Genomic DNA, 17,252 nt, shown 5'->3' with positions numbered 1-17,252 from the left:
CACATTAGTATTTACAGGGTGCTCTCTGAACAGAGTGACATTAGCCAGTGTTTGCATGCTGATCTTGCAAAAAATTTGAGAGAGACCACATTGGGGCTCTTAGTGCTCAGGAAATTGGTTAATCATATTTGACATTTGCTAGAGCAATGGAATCCAGAGAAGAGAATCATACCTGACATATTTTAAAAAGAAGAAAAAAATAATCAGAACATCACAAATTTCAAGGCTGAATTCAAATACAAAAAAAAAAAAATATATGAACAGAGAATAAGCACTCAAGAAAAGATAAACTACCAATGAAACAGCAATACCAGAATAGGTAATAAAACAAAGTCTTTTTTGTGGACACAATGAATTGATTATAACAGCCACAGATTAAATTACATTTGGTTTCCAAAGTGTTTCAATTCTTTATTCTGTCAATAGCTATTTCACTGCTGAATAGAAGTCTTTATATTATTTAGGGGGCTGTACCTTTATCTCTAACAAGTATAAAGCAGATACTATTCCATGAGCAGCTCATATTTCTAATAATGATAAACATGTCATAACACTATGCCCTCCTTGTCAAAGGAGCAAAATGCTTATTTTCTGTCGAGAAATATGTAAGAAACTAGGCATGTAAATCCAAGAGATCATACTGGGGCAGAATAAACAAGAGCAACACAAATATAAATAATTCTCTTATTATCTCCGGATTAATTAGCATTAATAAACTAGGACAACAATATTTTTGACAGAACAGGAAAGCAGATCATTAGCATGGATGAGATGCTATAGGTGATCTTCCTAACACATCCAGAGCAGACCTACTCCAAATGATACTCATGGCTAGTAATTATGAGCAGATAATTTACATCTAACATCCAGTGGAGCATATACAATATTTGTATAGAATTCTATGATTCTATGAATATACAATGTTTGTATACAAGGCTAAGACTCCTTTTTCTAACGCAATTAGATTTAAGAAAAATGAATTGCTAATAATTAAACAAAGAAAGAAACTAAAACCTTTTACTACTATAGAGATTCAAAATCAGACAAAGTAAAAGTTTGCAAAGCTTTCTGAAGTGGATTTTCTGTTGGAAGAACAATATAAACAATGATTTGCATCAGTGATTACTTTATTCAAACTGCTGTTATTACTTTATTTCAAACTGCTATCAAGTAATGCTGATTTACTTCAAACGCTGTTTGGTCTCATTAGACCACTCATTTAATTGTGGAAATTTCCTTTAGGCTCAAATCCTTCTACAGATGAAGAGTACCTCCGCTGCAAGAAGCAAGTCTTAAACAAATGTACTACTAAAGTGTTTCTGAAAAAAATAATTTTGCACGAAGCTTTATGGAGCACAGTCCAACCCTTTACCCTATTATGTGTCAAGTATTTCACTCTAAGCTGAGTGCAGCCAACCTTTCTGACCACACTGCCTATTACAGATGTGGATAGACACGCACACTTAGCCCTGTGAAGAGACACGTGCCACCCCACTCTACATGATACTCATTTCAAACTACATCCTGCCCCTTCCTTCCTCTTCCCCTCCTCACTTTTTTCCCCCCTTTCTCCCTCCACACTGTATTTCTCACTAAAAGAAAGCTCTGTCCTGGAGATACAGTGACCAGCTGGTACCAAAGGTCTTTACTAGATCATAAATTCAAGTCAAAAGAGCTACAATTGCTTATAAAATGTAAGCTGGAAAAAACACCATGGTAATTCAGAAATTAGTAGTGACAGATGTTCAAAACAGAAATCAACATGACTGCCATCACTAGCCCCTGAACCAGCTCTCTACTAATGCTAGAAGAAAGTAAGCTTTGTTTGACAATGTTTAACAGTTTTACAGAGGAGTATGAAATTCCGGCTTTCCAACAAAATAGCTCAGCCACAAATTACCGCATTTGTTCCATGTAAATCAGACTGCACAACTGCAACGTTCTACTCAAGCCTTAAAATCTATGAAGACAGTACTGCCACACAACCCAAAGCAAAGGGTTAGCAGCTTCCATATTATTTTATTAAAGGTTTTAAGTTCTTAATTAAGAGTGAAACTTGAGTTCTGAATTAAGAATGCCTAAGAAAAAGAGAACTAGTCTAGGAACCAAAGGAAAAAGGCTCTACGTTTAGGGTCCTGCAAGATTTTATTAGGAAAAATTTAAAAGAGGGTTAAGAGGGTTTCTGGGTTGCTTGTTTTTAAACACATTCTTATCTGGACATTTTTACTTTTATTTTTAAGATGTACAAGAAAGTAAAACAAAGCACACAACATGCAGCTGATTCTCTGCCTCCTCCCTTGATTCCTGAAGGAGCTCCCCAGGCCTCTGCCTGTGTCACTACAGATTTTCAGTGACTGACTGTTGTCACTGCCAAGATAATTACCAGTGATTGGTGGATGTAAAGACTGGAATAGTGATGGAAAAATTAAGAGTATGTATGGCATGAGAAACTGCACTAATCTGACTGAACATATCTTATGTTTCAATGTGATATATAACATGAAAGGACGGAGAAAAAAATAATCAAAACTCCATAAAAATGAGGAAAAGTGAAACTAGAAATTATTCTGAGCTATTAATCTTCCGTGATAATGAAGTACTTAGGATGACTTCTAAAACTCACTTTCATTTAGATGCTTCATTTATTTTAATCTGGTAGATAATTAGAGGGAAATCAAATCCATCTCCACAGCTAAATATTTACCAGAGATGCAGCTCAGACTTCTCAACGTGTGTTCCCTGTGTTCAGATGTAGTGTTAAATATATTGTTAGAACTTTACCTAGATTAATGCCCGTTAACTAATTAGCATCAAAACTAGAGTCTGCAGTGTTTGCTGCCTTGTTATCTGTCAGAACAGGAAATCTTTTAGTGATTTTTTTTTTTTTTTATACTAATAGGCCAAATTTTGCTTTCCCTGCTGCGAAGCACAATTAGACTAAAAGTACTAGAGTGGATAGATAAAATTCCATCCAGCTTTCTATATCCAGTCAACTATTATCTTCACCCTGCAAAGTTACAGGGATGCCATTTCTGTAGCTACTGGTAGGAACGTTTGGAGAAGGAATGGGGAAGCACACATTAGAAGTAACTAAAAGGCATTGAAAAGATGAAAAGAATAAGAGAAAAGACACAAAGAGAAAGTGTTGCAAAATCTTTGCTCGTGAAGACAAAGCAAACACAACCAGAGCTCAGATCTCACTTTGAATGCTTTTACTTTGGTGTTCTAATCACCCATGGAGATTTACAATGTCCTTCACTCGAAGCTTACAGTGAAACCATGTCTCTCTCAAGAAGCTCCACACACCATTCCCTCTTCAATGAAATGTACTTGGAAGCAGGAGGGGTAGATCTCAGCTGAGTGAGTATGGAGCTGTCACACAAGTTCCCATGTATCATAAAAGGAGCTACAGGACAATCATTTTATGCACTAAGGCACAGGATTGTCTTATGGTGCAGATACACAGACATTATTCAATAGATTATGCTGAAAAAGCTGCATCACTGATGAATTCTTGCTGGGAAGAGCCCATGATTTTTCTCATGACTGACTAATCCTGTTTTAAATTATTTAGCAGTCTAAATGTATTGGAGAAGAATTCTCAGTTGAATAAGCTTTCCAGACACACACTAGCATTCCCCAGGATTTTTTTTGTTGTAATCATCACTTGCCTTTTTTCCATATTCAATATGTACTTAATGAATGCTTGACATGACATCAGCATTAAAAAAAAAATAGTTGCATAATTGCAGATGAAAAAAATCTTTTTCCAGCTCCAAGCACTGAAGTAATCTTAAGGGTGAAGGTTAAATGCAGGTAACACAGCACAGTTTGCTTTCCAAGACATTCTATACACTGATCACAGCAACCTATATGTGTAGCACTGTCTCTGAAAAAATATTTTGATCTAAAAATAGTATTACAATAGCACTTGTAGATATTATCAGTTAGGTCTTGTTCAGGGGATTCTTTAACATGTATTAAAGAAATGTTCCTATACAACTCTTCTGAGTATTTCTTTCCAAAAAAGGACAACAAAATTACCCTTGAAATCAAAACATACCATGAGAAACATATTTAAGCTTGCCAATAAGTGACAAAAGAAGAACCGAATAGATATCCTGGTATGGAGGCAGGCTTATAAACATTAATAAATAAATACATCACCTTCTCATGTCTTTAAAGAACAGCTTAAAACAAGGTGCTTCCTTAAAACAGAAGGCATCAAGTCTCTCAGACTGATCCTACCACAAGCATTTCTGTGCAAGCTGCAACAGGCAGTTCATCTCATTCCTAGATGAGTTTATACACTGGAAATAACCAACACATGTACCTAGCACTTCCACAAATGTAAGTATTCATTCTGTATCAAGCCACTGATTACTATCCTACAAGCTTTTTTTGAACAAATTGACATTATGGATGCAAAAGGAGTCACACAAAGACAGTTGGGACCATAGTTTCCTGGATAAACTAACATAATTGAGAAAAAGTATTTTGTTTTTGTAATTATTGCAAGGTGCAAAAAAAAAAAAAAAGTCAAAACACTTACTGGATATCTTTTCTCTTCTTTTTCTGAGGGTCCACTAGACGAAGAGTGTCTCTGATAACAGCTACTTTCACTTCTTCATCAACAGGGCTTGGGACATTTTCAAATACCCCAGGAGAAAGCTTTAATTTACAAAAGGATACAATTACTCAGTGAAGAACAGGACATTACCTACTCTACATCTTTTAAAACCTTTTGTACATCACATACATTTTAAATACACAGTGATAGATTACAAAACACTTCTTAAAGAATAAGCAAATACCTTAATATTTTCAGTATATTACAGCAACTCTTAGTTATTTCTCTAGTAAATCAAGATTTAAAAAAGAGATTATTGCCAATGTTACCATTGATATTATTTATTCAAGCATGAAAAAAATATATTAGCAATCCTCTAAATACAATTAAGTCAACTGCAGAGGATGTTGAATAAATGTATTTATGACAAAGATGATGGAAAGCTTTCACAATTCCAATAAGTCATATTTCGAGGATATAAGATTAGCAATGATTTCAAAGCAGGGAATTACAAAAAACCTTGGAGGTTTCATATCAGCAAACAGCTTTCATCTTTCAAGCAAGGAAAAGGACCAGAAAAAAAAAAAAAAAAAATACCAACCCTAAACAATTTCATTCCAATATCACAATCACATTGAGAGGCCTTACCTCTTGCTCATGTTCTATTCTCATGCTGGGATTTGCATTTACTTCTAGTAACATGGGCTTCAAGTTTTTCATCAGGAGAATGTCAAAGCCTAAAATCTGTGCATAACAAGCAGCATGTTACTTTCCTTCTACTTATGGTGTTCTTCTGGAGAATGCAATGGTCATCCAAATATCAACAGTTGGTTAGAATAAACATTGGAAGAACAACAGAAATAACTAAAAATCACAACATATTGCTGAATAATTACTCCAGCCATTTGTCTTTGGTCTTACTGCCTACTTTCACACTACCCACATCTCTAAATAGCGCATCTGTCAACACAGAATTTCAGCACCTATCACGATTGGGTCTTAAAACTGCCATTGTCATAGTTCCATTGGGCAACGGCAAAGCTTCATAGCTGTAACATCTAGAAGCTGGAACCTTGAGTGAATACTGATATTAATGATTGATCCCCATTAAAAGTTCTCCATATGTTTACAGCCAGGAGTAACATAGGTCAGGTGACCGAGATTTGTCAGGTAAAACTTGGTTGAGGAGAACCTAAGCTAGGAGCTCACACAATGCATTGACCATTTTGCATCTGCTACTCCTCTTTTCCACTACATCCAACCACTGATCAGCAGCAAAACTAAGAGTAACTTTTAGAAAAGGAAGGACACATGCAGAAAATGAATCCATGTACATAGATAACAGCATCCCTAACAGAAATCTCAACCCACCTGGAAGCAAGTTGGCCCAGGCTTTCCCGCCGGTATGTCAGACTGATAGTAAACTTTCAGTTCTGGAGTCAGTGCAATAATTGTTTTAATCACCAGTGAAATTATATCTGACCAAACCTTTTTGACATCAGCTCCTCTGGAAGACAGTCTGCACAGAATGCTTGAAAAAGTCCTCTTGCTGCCAGTGTTTGCATTGTCAGAATGGATGAAGTTCCCACTATGGATATTTAGTGAATAGTTGGTTAAGTGCATAAAAACCTGGTGCAAATTTTTTACAGTGGGCTCTTGATAGGGCTCTGTACAAAATCTAGAAAGTCCATCTTTGGCTACATAAATCTCTAAGGGTTCTAAAGATTTCAGTAGGACATAAAGACGAATATCAAATTTCAGCTTGTCAACAAGCAGGGGTTTGCAAATATATTCCTGGACCACAGCTGGCCGGTTCTGGAGGCTCCCCATCAGTCTGACGTCACTTGGGTCTTTAACGAGGTAGATTCCATCCCCCTGGCACCCTCCATCAGGTTTTACAATAAAAGTGGGCTTCCAGGATGGATCGCTCTCTTTCATCATCTGAACCTAAGAGGAAAAGAATTATAATAAAGGACACTAACTAAGGGGGAAGAAGGGCTGATACTATGGAAGCCAAAAAAATCACATTCATAAACAATAAATCACACGATCACATCACTAAAGTAGTGAACACCATACAAAAAAGGCAGAAGATAAACAGTACTGACAAGCACAAAAACAAACATGAGTAGAGAGTTACCAGTGCAGATAAAAGGGCTTTTTATTTAACAAGCCATTGTATTAATGACTCCAGGAACTTTTTAGTGTTACGCACCCATTTACAGAATGAAATGCTGTATAACTCATGAGGTCCATTCTACTAGTCATTAATGTGTATGAAACTGCAAAGTTAAACTTCTGTGTTGCATTTTGAACAATTATTGACAAAAATAATCATTAACCTAAGGAAAAAGCACCTTATTTATTGAGGCATGAATGCAATACAGGAAGAAAAGAAGATAAAGTAAAACTTCGACACCAATAATATCTTTTTCTACCACTAGATGTTTCTCCACAGTCAAGATACCCAATATTAGAAAACTCGGGACATGCAGATATTGAGCAAACATCACAAGTTTACAAAATAAAACATACGGTTTATTCCTCAGTTGCTACCTACCACCATTCTCCAAAATGAAGTTTTTTTTCTAAATTACACCATAATTCCTCTCAGGCCTGGCATGCAATTACCAGCTTTCTATCCAATACAAGAGAAAAAAAAATCTATCACAATTTCAACAACTCATACCAGTGGCTTTGATTTGTATTAAGAAAATCTGTTCATATATCATGGAAGTTCAGATGCTTTCATTAGATGTGCCTAGTGTGAAATGAGGACAGAATAAGGCTGGGGGAGAATTTGATGGTGGTCAGTAACAAATGGAAACCTTTGGACGGATCTGCACAGCACTCCATGCCTGGACTGGCACTTCCTCCAGCTAGTGCAGATGTTCAGTCCATCACTGTTTCTGTGCTGGTTCAGCATGAAACACAGTGCACTCTAGCGTATGAGCTCGCAAACAGCTAACACCAACATCAACACAGACATAACGCATTTTAATAGTCAAAAAATGCTTAGAGAAGTCAATAAAGAAGATACATTTCACCTCCTTTGCAGAGAATTGCTTCTAGTTTACGTATTTCTTTAAAAATGTGTCAGTTACTCTGTAGTGCTAACAAATTATGTTAATAGAATACTTCCAGAAAACATTTCTACAGTCACACATTCACAAATGAACTTACTCTGTTACATCTTACTCAGACATGGCCTAGTAAGATGAAACTCCAGAGTGATTTCTATAGGGAGAATTATAGGATCACAGAGACAGTCTATATCCTCACAGATAAAGTGGTAATAATCAAGTTCTAGAACTCTAATCTAGATCCAAATGCCTCATCTTCAAGAAGCCACTGAGTCTGAACCTTTTGTTCAATCCCTTTGTGATTTGTGTATGCCGACATCAGCAACTTGATTTCTGGGACATAAGCAGGGCTTGGCACTTTAACAGCAAACAGCCTTTTACAGACACCAGCTTCTTGGAAGCAGCAATAATATATTTGAGGTTTTGGGGTTAAGAAACTAATGCGAGTCACACAAAGAAGTAACAAAAAAAAAAAAAAAAAATACAGACGTTTTTCTTTCCTAGAGAAGCAGTTATCTTTGAGAAAAATCAGTCTCTTTTGGAACAGACTGTGTTAATGGTTGGCAGAAATAAACATAAGTATTGTAACAAGGTTGTTTTGGCCTTTGAATGGTTAAGCTGATACATTCATTGTGCAGGAAAAGTTCGGAAGCTAGTATTATTCCCAACTGGATACAGTGAAACGGTTAAATCTGACACCAATAACCACCAGACTAAAATCTGCATTTTTGTAAACTACACATATTTACTCAAAACTTTTTCCATCAGAGAAAAGAGCAATTATGCCATCTAAATTGCCTACGAAGTTCACATTCCCAAGTAACAAACTTAAACTTTGCAAGCTTCAAAGCATTTTATTTGAAGACCAAAAAAAAATCAGAAAGATAAACTAGGTCACTGTAAGGACTTGACACAACTGCTGAATATCAGATCTCTGATGTTATATGCATATCTCCCACTGCCTAAAAAAAGGTTTTGTTTATTTATCACTTGTAGAGCAAAAGTAAGAACAGTAGACATTTGGATGCCTCAAACAAGAGAAGTGAAATTGAGAATGAAAGTCAGGAAGGATTTCAAGTTACCTAAGATGAATTTTAAGCACTATTCGTATAAATAATTACAACATGTAGCAAGGAAGGAGTATGAACACAGTTAAGCCACTGAAGTTAACACGTTTCAGCCTCCAGAGGCATCCAAGCCAAAAATGTAGCTACATGGGGTCCTGGCTGACCAAAGGCTTGTGTGCAATCTCTGCGAGTGCAGACAGCACCGGGGGTGTTCACACTGCCATCAGTGCCTGTTTGGCAACAGCAATGGTAATTTAGTGATCCACCTGGCATAGACTGAGAGAACCCAGGGGAATGGTATTATCTGCAATTGGTTTGGAGGTCAAAGACTGAGCAAGCAATGGAAAACAAGCTGCCACATCACCCTGGCAGTCCTTTAAGTTCACGGTAAAGCAACAGCACCCTAGCGAGGAGCCCGTTGCAGCTCAGTCCGGTTCTGTTGTTGCTCTCTGCATTCAGATACAATCCCCAAGGGTGCAAGTCTAGCAGTGCTGCATTCACAAACACTCAGCAAAAAAGACACTGTTAGAGCACAAACTGTAATTTTCAAAATGTAACTATAAAATTCAAATTTCAATTCATCTCCTGGGCCTTTTACCAGTGAAGAATAATCCTCCCATTCTACGACACAAAGCTACGTACTGGAGGATTCTTCCTAGCTCATACTTTGTTCAAACCAGCATCCCAGAAAGATCCATGGCTAATCTTGAACCTCCACAACTAAACATGCTTTACTATGATTCGAGCCATACATACAAAGTGGCAACCATGGTCTACTAGGGCAGAAATAATAAAGAACCCTTTGAAACGAACAGGGCAATCTGCCTGCTGTTCCCCGTGTCTATCATACACGCCTCAGGCTATTTTTGCTCTGCTGCAGCAGTACTTTTTCAAAAAAGATAATGCTTTCTGGGGACTATTGTTAAAGATGCAACAGCAACCTGCTTTTGAAATCCTGCGTTTTAACAATCATTGGTTGCTGTTTGAGGTCAGAACAAGATTTGTGTTTACTACAGAGAGAGGCCAGGATATCGTACAAGTCTAAATGCCATGTGCTCCTTACATGCTGGCTTCAAAGAATAAAGCAAGACAATTCTCTGTTTTGTTCTCATCATCAAACAAGATAACTCATTTCTCTGACCAGCAAAGGCAGCAGGAACATCATACAAGAAGTCTGCCGAGAGAACAGACAACTTGCATTTCAGTATAGACTAATTGAGGAGACATTCAACGCATTTCAGTTTCAGGTTTGTCTTCTTGTTTCTAAATTAAAATTCTTGTGATATTAAACGCAATCATGCTTCCATAACATACCACAAGGATACACAAATGACAAAGTAACCCCACTGATTCAGCCAGGGAAGTCATTCTAGGGGAATGATTAAGCCACCAAAAATACACTGTGCTGGAAATTAGACAGTCCAAATTAGATTTTTATTAAAAATTAATCACACTAGGCCTATTCATCATCTTCACAGACAACAGAAAGGTAGTAAGAGAGCAATCGAGGTCTTGGTTTGAATCCCAAGCTAGTTACTTTTCAGAAATTGGAATTTCCTAACAGAAATGAGTTATCAGACAGATTCTTCTCTAACAGTTAGTGAAGTAGTGACGACTGCAGCACTTGAGAGACTTGCTTATCTGTAACTCATCTCCAGTATAGGAACACCTTAGCAGGGAATGCTTTAGATGGTTTAAGAACAGTAAATATCTCAAATAGACACATTTACTAAGTAAAAACAACTTTTAACCCCTTATTAAAAAATCCCATCACCATTTCAGTTTAATATAAATGGCACTAAGGGCACTATTTATCTATACCATTTTCTTGGTATTTCCCAGTATGAAGCTTATCCACGACAAACTTACGAGTGCAGTTCTCTCATCGATTACTGTTTTTTAAAGCACAGAAGGTTAACACTAGGTTAACTGCTGTGTTTTCTAGCTGGATGTAGGTATGCAGGAAAGTGGGAAAAATGAAGAAGCTGACAGCACTTTTGTTTTGTACTTTCTTGTTTTAGAGGACTTACATTACAAACTCACGTTAAGCCAAACACACTCTTACAACATAAAATATAATGTTTGATAACAAGAACTATGCTTCTCTCAAACACAGATGGAAAAACATATGCAAAGGAAACTCCTAGGAGTGTGTTACTGGACATCTGTTGTTCTTGGAACAAAAACCAAATCATTTTCACTCCAGCAACCGTTCAACCAGAGAAAAGCATTTATTCACAGTGCCACCTGCTGACAGCGTGCGTGTCTGCCTGTGCATTTACCCTGATGTACAGACCACATTGCTACGTGCTGCTCAGTTAATCAGTGCCTTGTAACTGAGACAGGCATGGTTCCCAAAAGAATCATTGCTAAAACCCCAGTGCGCCACTTTGAAAGTTTACTTCCAAGTTATTTTCACTTATCTACCTGTCATTTCTAAATTTACTGGATAATTTACACTCCTTTTTACAAATTGGCCTTACATCTAAAGCAATAAAGCTGTGAAGCACTGTTGGGATTTTATTCATTTTTACTGTTACCAGCAGCACCATGGCAGTGACCCAGCACACTTGAGGAGCATATATTTAAAGATAGATGTTCATGGATTTAATTGGATTGCGGGTACAGTAATTATCTAAAAAGTAACATACAGACTTCATTAGACTTCTACGCTGTATCTTCTTCTCTCACTTTTCCAAGCAAAGGACACTGTAGAATACAGGAATGCACTTGGCAAGTCAGATGAGGCTAAAACAAGCACATGTAATTTTAAAGCTATTCGTGATAATAGGACCGAGCACCAACACACAGCACTTTTTTATCCTCAGAAAAAAGCTGAATAAGCACTGCATTTTATCACATTCTGAATAATTAAACAAAGAAACAGCTTGACGAGATTTAAAGAAGCATCTACTTAGGAAGATGCAAGTATATTTAACACACTACAAAACTTTGTTTTGAGAATTTAGATGAAATGGACAGGATGGACAAGAAACACTTCATCAGCGATGAACCTGATATCACATTCCACACACTACAGTGCTGAAACTCCTTCAGTCCTTCTATACTCAGTACAATATGCAGGGAAAGGGATTATGTTTCTACCACCTAATTTCCAGACAACTCTTCTGGTATTGCAGAGAAGCTGAATTTTTATTTTGTTAAAGTTTGTTCTAGAACATAATCAAAAGCATTTCATCCTGTGTCTAATCACCTAAGTGTTATTTTAAATGATTTGGTATGTATGAAAAACTTAAGAATGACATGGTGACAACAAGTATATGATGTCTATGGTAATATCCAACAAGTTATATATATTGTTCTTAATAAAAGTAATCTACCTCGTCCACAAAGAGGGGAAATTCTTCTGGCAGAATCCAGGATCGAGGGTAGAAGTTATATTCTACAGGAAACAGATCTTGCATTGTTCTCACTGCCCGACTCAGTGTAATTTTACGTACCATCTCTGTCATGCCTGGGGAAAATAACAGACAGTATTTAAGAGTGATGAGGAATCCACACTGAAGCCTCATCCTGAAAGTAAATTGTCACATCATTACTCACCCTACTGGTAGGCACTACAGCCACTGCTTTCAGTAAAGCTGAAAACCTTTCCAAATTTTAAATCTGACAAAACACCTGTAGCATTTTCCTGACACATTACCTATTATACGTATTACCATATCATGTAAGAAAAAGATCAATTTGATTATTCAAAAACTTAGAATAAGGAGAGGGAAAGCCCTAGTCCAGTAGAAACTTCTGTCTTTGCTACAATCCCAAGTTATTGCCCTAGCCTGCTAGCATTCCAGGAATAGGAAACAATGCCACTTAAATACAATCTACCACTTTGTGTTTACTTCCCACTCCTTTATGTAACTTTATCAGAAAGAATGGGCTGCTTTGTGAGCAGCAGAACTTACAAAGCCTGCTTTCTGCAGCTTTCAATCTCATGCTTGGATCCTGCCTTCTCCCAGGACTGGGGCATTCTGGGTTATTCTCCTGTGTTGATTGTGAGCTTTTAAACATTACAGCTAGGTCATGCTGCAGCTTCTATCTCAGTGAGAGCAGCGTGTGTGGGCTTTCTTTACTAGACCTCTTCTTCAATAGAAGGAATTCGGTAAAACCCAGCATCAAGTTAGAGCAACGTTCCTGGAAACCACTTCTAGTTCTGAAGGACTCTGTTTCTTGACTACTGTGCATTCCATTCACTTACCACGCAGAACCCACAACACAGAGAGGGCAACAGTCAGGTAACGCTGAGATTTAAACCTCCAGAGAACTATACCATTTTTATTTGAATGTGAACTGCCCATAGACAGGAGAAATTTAGGGTAAATAGAGCATCAAGTTCGATATCTGAAGTTTCTTATTCTCACAGCACACTAACAGCACAGTAAATCTGAAGTAAAGCGCTTAGATAAGTCAATACCTAAGCTCCTAACTCTTATTTAGAGAGATTTCAACAGAGATTAAACAACAAAAAAGGGAGTTTAAAAAAAAAAAAAAAGTAGAATAGCCATAATAAGATGAGGGCTTGCATGAACTCTTCAACGTTAAAAATCCATTTGAGAAGCTTTGCTTTGAGCTTCTTCCTGAGCTAGACCAGAGTATGAAGCAAAATAGATTTTCCAATCTGAAAAAAAATAAATAAATCCAAAGATACAACACTGCAATCAATGTTAGATAACAAAATAATTGCATACTTACTCCACTTAAATCATAACCAAAGACTTATTTTCCCCTAAATTCATGTATTAATATATTCTTTCCATCAAAACCTCTTCCTCTCTAAAACAAACTTCAGTTCATGAATTGCTTAAGATACACATTCTGGTATTCACACCCCCCTAAGCAGATTTCACCTACCAAAAATAATATGCTAAAAATACTATCAGCTGGTTAGGCAGATGACTCACACAGAAAATAGTAAGCCCAAAAACAATTAATCATGTTTTTTAAGCACTCATTTAAAATAGAAACTTAAATAAGGTACAGTACCTGGAAACTTGTTGACTTGACCTGAGAATATATCGTTATCATGAAATGACACCCCGTGCCAATAGATATCGCATGGCAAGCGTCTGCCAAAAGGAAACTAGAAAAGAGAAGGAGACAAGTTTTGTAGCAAACTGGCAATACTCATTCCTCATTTTTCTAAATGCTCATATTACATACACATCATTCAAGAGCAGTACTGTCAATAGAAAACATGCTCTGTATTGTGGTTGCAAAACTAAGAACATTTTTATCAGTTCAAGGCACTTATGTTCAAGATGTTGAATTGGAAAAGGTTTATAGAAGAAAAAAAAAAAAAAAAAAACACCTCTGAGGCACACAATCTATCTGAGAAATTTAGAGCTTGTTATCAACCACAATTAAGGCATGACTCACTTGTAATTTGAAATACTATTACAGGGAATAAAGTTCATTAAGAAGCACTTAATTCTAGCACGCAAAGGCACAGCAATAGCAAGTGGCTACAGCTTGGAAGTAAACAAAACCTGAAAACGCTTTTTGGCTTGTTTTCCTTCCCAGTTTAAGGGGTGATAAGCAACCATCAAGGGAAAAAAATCACTAGAGGTTAGGAATGAGTTGTCATATTGCCAGTTACTAAGTTCTATTGTTAAATAGACCACAATTCAGTACAAGCAATCCCGTGGCTTCTATTTCGTGCTCCCCCTCTACAGCTCGGTAATCCAAATCCCTTTTCGCAGGTCACACCCACACCAGTGGTGGCCTCGTCCCCACCACGTGCGGCACCCCCGCGTGCTCCAAGCCTCGCACGAGCAGGAGCCATCGCCGCTCCCTATTTCGGGGAACAGACATAGCCAGTTAGCAATGGTGTTGTAAAGTAAGAGTAAGCTGCAACTGCCACGGACTTCCTGAGCAAGCAGGCTTACATTGGTGTCCAAGCTGCAGTAAATTGAAAATGGATATTCAAGGCATTATCTATCTCTCTCTATATATTTGATTATACGTATTCATATGGTATTAATTACAGGCTATTAGTAGCTGAAAGGAATTAAAAGAAAAGCTTACAATTCAACTAATCGTCTGTTGAGCTTTCAACTGGCAAGGACTAAGGCAATTATTTCAACCGTATTAAGTATTCCAGCAACTTAAGAGCTTCTTTTCCCATTCACACAATATTTCATCATAAATGGTGAAATTGTAGAGCTAGCTTTCTGCTATCAGAAAGTTTGGTGGTTTTTAGCCTGAAGAGCCCTCAAACAGCATGGGCAATTACTGATAGCAAGCTTCTAATAGTAGTAGCTAAAAAAGGCTACCAGCAGTAAAAACAAATGCCCTAGATATTAGCAGCTCCAACTACCTAAAGCAAAAAAAATCACTAATAAAAATCAGACATGTATAAGCTCTGTTACAATAATAGTGGCTGGTTTTGTATAGAACAGGTACCCTGATTTTTCCTGCTGGTTCTCTTAGACATAGTCCCTTTATTCAAAGAAACCAAAGCCCAAATAACTTTATCTGCAACCCCCTGCAGATGCTGTTAATTACCACATGGAGCGCATTCACAGGAGCCTGCCCTGTTATTAGGTTACATCTTCTTCAAATGAACAGGCTATACTTCTGACCACAGCACTTTCAGGATACAGAATTCATTCAAAAGCTTTATAAGTTTCATTTTTTTTTTATTTCCTTCATTTGCTACTTTAATTAAAATTTCAGTTTCAGCGAATAGCTTTGAAAAATTAATCTCAAATGCTAATTTAGCGACACATCTTTTCTCTATTTCCTTACTCCTAAGGACGAAATACCCCAAAAAGCAGAGCTAGGGGATTCTTCACTTATTCCATTATTATTCAGCCTGCAAAAACTGGTTTTGTACATGTGGAAATTAATTCTGTTAGGCTCTGAAAGACAATCAGTGGCCTTAACCTTTCCACAGGTACATCCAGAATACAGATTCCGTGTTAGGTCTCATACTACCCTTCCCACTAAAACCTGAGCAACTTATTTATTTATTAAATGAAATGGAAATGCAAGGAACAAAATTTGCATTTATATAACACCTTTCATCTGCTGAGGATATCAAAGCACTTTACAAACACTGCACAGAAATCATTTCACAACAGATGAAGAGGAAGCACCTCTGGACTGGAAAGCGGAAGCCATTCCAGCCCAGAATCAGCAATTCAGATAGCCCAGCAACTTCTCTACTTTTGACATATCAAGATTATTTGGATTTATCCAACAATGGGATCAAACTCACCTCCTGGACATGCTGGAAAGGATTCTTTATCATCTGCACTATACTTTCACATGAGAATAGTGTTTGGAAAGGAATGAACAAGTCAGGTTTATTTTGCTCACTCTGCACTGCTTGGCAGACATGAATTAATCTTGCTGGGTAAAAGGGGTCTTCTGCCACCTCCCCAGCTTCTGACCGATGGCAAAGGCAGGGTGTAGGCAGCCCAAGGACTTGGGGTGCTCACTGCTGCCAGGGGACAGAGCTAAAAAACATGACCAAAGCCATCCCTGCCTCCATCTGTCTGCTCAGCCCGGTCCTACAACCAACCGCCAAGCCTTCAAAGAACCCATTTAAAGTCTTTTTTATTCAGAGCTGGGGCATTTGTCAGAAAAGACAAACAGGAGGCCACAAAGTGAAGAGAAGTGTTTTCACAGCTTTGACACAATTAATAATCAATCACAGCCAAGTTGCCTGACAGGTCATTTCTACCTTTTGATTGGAAGCCAATAATGTAAATTGTCTCCTGGGTCACATCAGTCTGTTCCATCACATTTAATGACAAGTTAAATGACTCGTCTTCTAGTCAGCTTCTCCTAGCATAAAATTTCAAACTGTTTTATGCCTCTGTGCAGCTCCTGAACAGCAAGACAAATGAAACGCATGATGTTGGGACAGTTGATGCCCGAGACATCTGCTTCTTCCATTTCCCTAGTAATTGAAAGCTAGCCAAATAAAATAATTTATTAAGCCATGAATAAACTCAGGATGCAAGCTCAATTTGTGCCCATTATTGCATTTGGCGTATCATGTTCATTTAAAAGAATCTGACACACTAAATCAGATCGTCCAATCTAGCAATACCAGTAATTGCTTCGCTGGCGTGCCCATTAAGGTTCTGCAATGCTTTTTAAAAGGTCCGCCCTGTGCGTGGATAAACTGCTCACCGGTATTAGCCACGCTTAGAGCAGTCTTCCTCGGGTTTTGTTTTTTTCCTACAGTGGTATTTAACACTCATATAATCAGGGAGCATACTGCAACTACAGCCTGTGACTGAAACAAAGCCCTTCTGGCAAGGCAAGGGAACCACAGAAAGGAACTTTCAGGATGTATGACTTAAAACAAAAGCCTGTGTGACACTGACATAATGCTATCCATCAGACAGAAAAAGCTATCAGGAAAACGTAGTCCACCTTAAAAACCTAGTGTAACATCTGCCCAAGAGAACATTCAAGACAGCACAGCCAGCAGCAAACGTGCAGAACAGAAACAGAATGACAGCGATGGGAAAGGATGTAAGAAGTGGTGGGAGAGAAGGG

At 37.6% G+C, this 17,252-nt stretch overlaps 1 protein-coding gene across 1 annotated transcript in view; it reads right to left on the bottom strand.

The window, feature by feature from the left end:
* TTLL11 (tubulin tyrosine ligase like 11) overlaps positions 1-17,252 on the bottom strand; it is a 59,134-nt gene that overhangs the window by 39,887 nt on the left and 1,995 nt on the right. Inside the window, exons 2-6 of the mRNA XM_084493809.1 lie at positions 13,722-13,818; positions 12,062-12,195; positions 5,942-6,517; positions 5,219-5,314; positions 4,553-4,671 (exon numbers count right to left, since the gene is read on the bottom strand). Coding sequence (XP_084349935.1) covers positions 4,553-4,671; positions 5,219-5,314; positions 5,942-6,517; positions 12,062-12,195; positions 13,722-13,818 — 1,022 coding nt within the window. The remainder of the gene's footprint in view (positions 1-4,552; positions 4,672-5,218; positions 5,315-5,941; positions 6,518-12,061; positions 12,196-13,721; positions 13,819-17,252) is intronic.

Source organism: Aythya ferina (assembly GCF_964211825.1).
Source record: "Aythya ferina genome assembly, chromosome: 20".
In the NCBI taxonomy this organism is placed as follows: Eukaryota; Metazoa; Chordata; class Aves; order Anseriformes; family Anatidae; genus Aythya; species Aythya ferina.
This window is presented reverse-complemented; position numbering and strand designations above follow the sequence as displayed.